Source organism: Tyto alba, unplaced genomic scaffold (assembly GCF_018691265.1).
Source record: "Tyto alba isolate M040663 unplaced genomic scaffold, T.alba_DEE_v4.0 Super-Scaffold_18, whole genome shotgun sequence".
In the NCBI taxonomy this organism is placed as follows: Eukaryota; Metazoa; Chordata; class Aves; order Strigiformes; family Tytonidae; genus Tyto; species Tyto alba.
Genome location: NW_024881280.1, coordinates 6,823,498 through 6,830,139, shown reverse-complemented (window position 1 = coordinate 6,830,139; position 6,642 = coordinate 6,823,498). Strand labels below are relative to the sequence as shown.

The window sequence follows — 6,642 nt, the reverse complement described above, 5'->3', positions numbered from 1 at the left end:
CGATAGAAGCTTCCCCTGCCTTGATGCCAGCCCCCCTCTGCAGAGCCATGCTCTCTGCTGTTCCCTGCGTCCGCCTGCCCCCACGCCCCGTGTGCGCTCCGGCAAACACCACGCGCCCGCTGCAGCTCTCCCGGCCACCGGCGGGCAGAGCGGAGGGGTCAGGGAGGGGAGGAGGCAAAACTCAGGTCGCGAGGGCTCTACCAGGCTGGAGAGGCACCCGATAGCCCACCACAAGGTGCGAGGGGGAGAGCCGGTGCTCCGCGCGTACCCAGGAGCTCTCCGTCCCCCCGTGGGGCGCTTGGGCAGCCCAGAGCAAACACCCAAGCACCGACTTTCTCTGTCCAGAGGGAACGTGATGCCCGCCAGCACCCAGGCGCTGTTTACCAGGGAAGGGCTATGAGGAAAGACAGAATCTTTCACTAAACCAACTGATGCAGCTGGGGGTGGGAGGGGAAGTGCGATTTTGGAGATTTGAAAAAAGCACGTTACGCCTGAAACGTTTTCCAGCCGTATCAACTGGTCTAATGAAATATATCATTTTTCTCCCCACGCTTCTGTCCTTCGCTACTGCAAGAGCATAGCTGCTACGAGGGCAATTAACACTGCTGGCCTTGCCTCCAAAATCCCCTTAATTGTGCTCTTTGTGAATTGCTGGGCCCCAGGACATTGCAGTCCAGATATTTTGCAGCAGTCTCAGCTAAAATAAGGAGTGGGAGATCATACTGACTGATGTTGGACACTGATCTCACTGCTACCTCTCCTGCCACATGGAATCCGGTATTAAGGTTGATTTATTTTGTGCTGTCCAGAAGTTTGAATTCACATGCTGGAGAGTTGAGTATTGAAAAGGCTCATTTGTAATAAAGCACTGTTAAGAGAAGGTGGGATATTTTGGCATGCGAGTGTGGGCAGATGGGTCTTTTATACCTGGAACGATGATTTGGGACTGGGACAACTTTTAGCAGGAGACTCTGCGTGTGCAGCTTGCACCAATACGCACACTACCTTGAATGAGTTTCTGTATTGCTTGCCACGTAGCAGGGCAGTGCGGCGTCGTGCATCAGAAAGGCAGTGGTTAATGGCACTGGCAGTGACATTTCCCTGATTAGATTTCAACATTAACGCTGCAAGAAGAGGAAGAAGGCAGCCCACACCTCCCTGTACCGTCCTTACGAGCTGTTTGCAGATGTCGACTTCGTGCAAGTCCTGCGGGGAAGGTTTTATTTACACACACCACACCCCTCCACACACACACCCCACCCCAAAAAAAAAAAAAAAAAAAAAAAAAAAAAAAGCAACCTTTATTTCTGTAAAGGAGGCTTAGGCAGCAGGGTGCAGCCCCGGACTTCATGGCGGGCCCCCACTTCCCCACTTCCCCCCCCACACACACACACAGACACACACAGACACAGACAGAGACACACACAGACACACACACGCAGACACACACACAGACACACGGACACACACAGACACACAGACACACACACAGACACACAGACACACACACAGACACACACACACACAGACATGCACAGACACAGACACACAGACACAGACACAGACACACAGACACACACAGACACAGACAGACACACACAGACACACACACACACAGACACACAGACACACAGACACAGATACACACACACACACACACACACAGACACACAGAGACACAGACACACACACACAGACACACACACACACAGAGACACACAGACACACACAAACACACACAGACACACACACAGACACACACAAACACACACAGACGCACACACAGACACACGCACACACAGACACACGCACACGCTCCCCGGCCGGGGCGGGGCCGAGCCCTCCCCCGAAATGGCGGCGCCCGCGGGGCGTGAATAAAGGGCGACGGGCGGGGCCGCGGCGCTCCGGGAAGCGTGGGGCCGGAGGCGGCGGGTGAGCGGGGCAATAGCGGCGGGAGGCGGCGGAGGAGGAGGGGGGGGGGGGGGAGGCTGGGCCTCCGGCGCAGGGCCCCGCGCCCGCCATGAGCAGGGCGCAGCTGACGCGGACCGGGATCCTGCGGATGGCGCTGGGCGGCGGCGCCGCCGACCCGCTGCTGCCGGCGGAGGGCGGCGGCGGGGGGGGCGGCCGGCGGGCGCCCTTCGTGCTGCGGGCGCTGCGCATCGCCCTGGTGGTCTGCCTGTACTGGTTCACCTCCATCGCCATGGTCTTCCTCAACAAGTACCTGCTGGACAGCCCCTCGCTGCGCCTCGACGCCCCGCTCTTCGTCACCTTCTTCCAGTGCGCCCTGACGGCCGCCCTCTGCCTGGGCCTCAGCCTGGGGGCGGCTTGCGGGCCCCCCTGCCCCGGCCTGCCCGCCCTCCGCCTCGACCCCAAGGTGTCCCGCAGCGTCCTGCCCCTCTCTGCCGTCTTCATCGGCATGGTCACCTCCAACAACCTCTGCCTCAAGCATGTCGGCGTGGCCTTCTACAACGTGGGGCGCTCCCTCACCACCGTCTTCAACGTGCTGCTCTCCTACCTGCTGCTCAAGCAGACCACCTCCCTCTACGCCCTCCTGGCCTGCGGAGTCATCATAGGTGAGGGGGAGCGGGAGAGGGGCTGCGCCCACCCCATGAACTCGGAGAGGCAGAGCTGGGGTGTCTTCCCCTTGGGAAGCCGTCCCCACCTGCACGGCAGCTCCCTGGTGAGGTGGGGTGGCTCAGGGCTTGTGCCTCACTCTGCCTCTAGCAGCCCTTCTTCACATGCCTGGAGCGTATCAGTAACTCGTTAAGAAAGGAAACTACTCTTACTTGACCATGGCTCCCTTTTTACTTTGAGCACCAAAACCTGTCTACTCTCTAATGAAGTTTAACTTGCCTTACCTTTTTTTTTTTTTTTTCCCTCTCCCACAGAGGCCATAAAACAGCCGGTGGCTTTCTCCCTATTCTCAAGTGCTTGTTGATTATTAACTTTGGTAACAATAACAGCGTTTGTCAGCACTGTTGTGACCATGCAACGGAGCCAACCGATTCAGATAGGCTGAATGTGCATGGTGAAGGGTTAGGTTATCAAGCCAAGCATACAACACCTCCAGAAGATCGGGTTGTGCAGTTAGAATGTAGGGCAGGGCATTGACTGGCTTAACGGGAATTGCTTACAAGTCTTTCATTCCAATGGTGTCAGTAATGCCAAAAACTACCTTCTGGAGGGCCATTTAGATGCCAAGAATGGTAAAGTGTTGACTTCAGTCTTGTTCCAGGTGGACATGTGTTCACTTCGATGCTTAGACAAGCGGATGGACTCAGCTGAAAAAGAGACAAAAGAATCTCCTCTCCATAGAAGAGGTGAACAGGAACAGAACTACTGGTTTTGTAACCCAAGTGATGCAGGCCATTTCCTTCAGCTAGCCTTGTATTTGGTTATTGCCCAGGACTGTGGTGTCTGCCAGCCTTACAGGGTTTCTCTGAGACTCTGTCCCCCCTGGCTCCGTCTCCTTTTGCTGTGAGAGCACTGCCTGTATGCCTGTAGCAGCACAGCTGAGCATCCTCTGTGGCAAAGCCCTTTCTGTCTGTGCATTGAACCCATTTGTATTTGGGCTTGGTTTAAAGCACGTTAGCTGCTTCGCAGGTAACTTCCCAGATAGCCTCCAACATGAAGCAGCTAATGGAGAGGCAGTGCAGTGCTCCTTCAGTAGCTCATCTCCCCTTTTATGTTTTGCTTCTGAGCTGGATGGGGAGAGGTCCCCCTCTCTGCCCTGGAGACGCAAAGCCTGTAGCTCCTGTTTTGGAGGTGGTTAAAGAGTGCATTACCCATCAAAGTTTAACGTGTTGAAGATACTGCACTCAGTTTCTGCCTTGTGATCTTTTTTTGATCAAGCTTCTTAATATTACATCCATGTGTTTACTATCTTTCCATCTTCTTTTCTGACCTATCTTTCCCTTTCTGTTAACAGTACAGCAAAGCTTGTGAGGCCTTTTTTTAAAAAAAAAAAACAAAAAAACAACAACAAAAAAAACAACAACACAACCTTGAGGAATATTTCTTGCTCTCTGTGTCAGTTTGCTGCCTTTTCAATTTAAAAAAAAAAAAAAAAATCATCTGAAAACAACCTTTAGCTGATGGCTCTTTGGAATAATATTTTCTAAACTCATGCTGCTTGCTCAGTGTGGGAATCAGTCCTCTGAGATCGACTGATAGCACAGTAAGTTACCCGCACTCCCCAAATAAATCTTCCCAGGACACTAGTCATGACACTTTGTGGGTTCACTTAATTAGAATGGGGAAGCCCTTAAGCCTGTCTCTGCTTGTGGTTGTGGTTATTCAGTATAAGGTAGGTGATGAGTTGATGACTATATGTTTTGACTCCTTCAGCAGTTGTTCAGATGATGCCTGATTTTTTTTGGTTGCAGGTGGCTTCTGGCTGGGTGTTGACCAGGAAGGAGCAGAGGGCACTCTGTCGTGGACAGGTATATTCTTTGGGATCTTAGCAAGCCTGTGTGTCTCGCTCAATGCCATCTACACCAAGAAGGTGCTGCCTGTGGTGGATGGTAGCATCTGGCGCCTGACCTTCTACAACAACGTCAATGCTTGTGTCCTGTTCTTCCCCCTCATGTTGCTGCTGGGCGAGTTCCACACCCTCTACCACTTCGACAAGCTGGGGAACCCCAGTTTTTGGGGCATGATGACCCTGGGGGGAGTGTTTGGCTTTGCCATTGGGTATGTGACTGGTCTTCAGATTAAATTCACTAGCCCGCTCACCCACAACGTATCTGGGACAGCCAAGGCCTGTGCCCAAACAGTGCTGGCTGTCATCTACTTTGAGGAGACAAAGAGCTTCTTGTGGTGGACGAGTAACTTGATGGTTCTGGGTGGCTCCTTTGCCTACACGTGGGTGAAAGGGCTGGAGATGAGAAAGGTGCAAGAGGATCCTAATGTCAAAAACAGCGAAAGAAATGAGACTGGTGTGTAGGCAGCTCCTGCACCTCTGTTTCTGTGCCCGGAGGGGTTAACCTTTGGTGCTCCTTTCCTCCTGGGGAGAAGATGATCAAGGAGCAGGGAAAAATTCACCTGCAAAGTGTACGGGGAACTGTGTTAGGAGCCATAGCTGAAGACCTGACTGGATCATGTTCTAGCTATGAGATCTCACCCTGTATCAGAGTTGGCGAGAGCATGTGTTACAGAGAGCAATCAGGTTTTTTTGTGATTCTTTTTTGAAATGGATGTTGCTATTGACCTAATCTGGGCAATTTGCATATCTGGGGGGTGGACTCATAGGGGACAAAGACTGTGTAGTTAGGGATCTAGAATTATCTCAATGAATGCAGTCTGAAGTTATAAAATCCTGAACCTCCATGTAAGGAAGAATCAGGTAGCCAGACTGTTGGGGATAGACTCTAGCAAACTGTTCTGCTGTAAAAAGAGTGGCAACAGCCCTTCTTCCTGTTGCCCATTTCAGTGCGAAGGGTGGGAAATGCCCTCCTTTCTGGTTCTGTACAAGCCTAAACTGCAGCAGTGCCTCCAAATCTCCTTTCCAAAGAGTCAGTATCACATCCTGCTGTCTCTCCTGTGTTTCTCACCACCTGGCTTCTTAGTTCAAGAAATCATGCTTAAGAATCAGGAATGAAACTTCTCATTCCCTCTGTATCAGGTCCTGAGAGGCAGAACGTGTGCTCAAGTGGCCCTTTTTGGGCAGGAGTGAGTGTTGCCTCTGCCTCGCTGTGACAGGCGGGAGGGGAAAGTCACTCTGAAGCACTTGCTTCTGTAAGGCGGAGGTCCTGGTTTCTGGGGTTGGCCACACCTCTCCTTTTTACCCTCTGTGCAGGGGGTAGATTTGTGTTTGGAAATGAGGTTGTTACTAGTTAGGCTTGTTTTGGGGGTCTTGTTCCATACCGGCTTTGGACCTCCTCTGGTGTTTGCAGTTTGTCTTTTGGCTTGTTCCTTTTAAACACACATCCCCACACACACGTGTTCCCCTCCTTGGCCAGCTCTATGAACCCTTCAAACCCCCCAAAAATCCTATTTTGGCCGAGCTGCATCAATCCATTCACTTGAAACTTGCTGCTGAACAGTTAGTTCTGCAACAGTCTCTGCTTCCCCCCTCGCACCCCCCATGTGCAAGTGTCACCTGAGGTTACTCTGCTGTGATTTCTGATCCCAAGGGTCAGCAGCAACCCTGCATAGTTGGCTGTGTTGTCACACCAGCTTTCTAAACCTCAGACCCCTTTATGTTTCAAGGGTTATTTGGATAGCGATCCTGGGCGGTGGGTGCGACCACTTCACACCCCGCCCCGGGGATCCTATGTGCTGTACTGTGCCCCTTGTGTGATGTCCGGTCCCTCCTACAGAAGGACACTCCATTTCTGCCCAGAATATGTTCATTTCTAATTTGGGGAGGCTCCTGCTCCAGGAGCACTCCTTTCCAGTGCACTGTCATGAGTGGTGGTCGGGGGGGGTGTGTCCTTGAATTTTTTTTTTTTATTTTTATTAATGGGAACGGACATTTTTAAACGTTGCACGCATGTACTGACTTGTAACGGCCAAACCTGCTGAATAAAGTCGGGGGTCGCTCATCTGCTGAGGGATGGGAGCGATGTTTGTAGCCCGTATCTCCATGGCGGGGGGGGGGGGGGGGGGGGGGGGGGGAGAGGGGGAAAGGGTGACGCTCCC

General features: G+C 52.5%; 1 protein-coding gene across 1 annotated transcript; it reads left to right on the top strand.

Moving 5' to 3' along the window:
* The first annotated feature begins 1,786 nt into the window (after nucleotides 1-1,786).
* On the top strand, nucleotides 1,787-6,545 carry SLC35C1 (solute carrier family 35 member C1). The gene is made up of 2 exons (XM_032995669.2): nucleotides 1,787-2,573; nucleotides 4,386-6,545. The coding sequence occupies exons 1-2, from the start codon at nucleotides 2,021-2,023 to the stop codon at nucleotides 4,943-4,945; spliced, it is 1,113 nt and encodes a 370-aa protein (XP_032851560.2). The 5' UTR covers nucleotides 1,787-2,020; the 3' UTR covers nucleotides 4,946-6,545.
* Nucleotides 6,546-6,642: the final 97 nt, after the last annotated feature.

Coding starts and splice junctions, on each gene's coding strand:
- SLC35C1 (XM_032995669.2), top strand. CDS start 2,021: ATGAGCAGGGCGCAGCTGACGCGGACCGGGATCCTGCGGATGGCGCTG. Junction 2,574..4,385: donor GGCCTGCGGAGTCATCATAG/GTGAGGGGGAGC, acceptor TTTTGGTTGCAG/GTGGCTTCTGGCTGGGTGTT.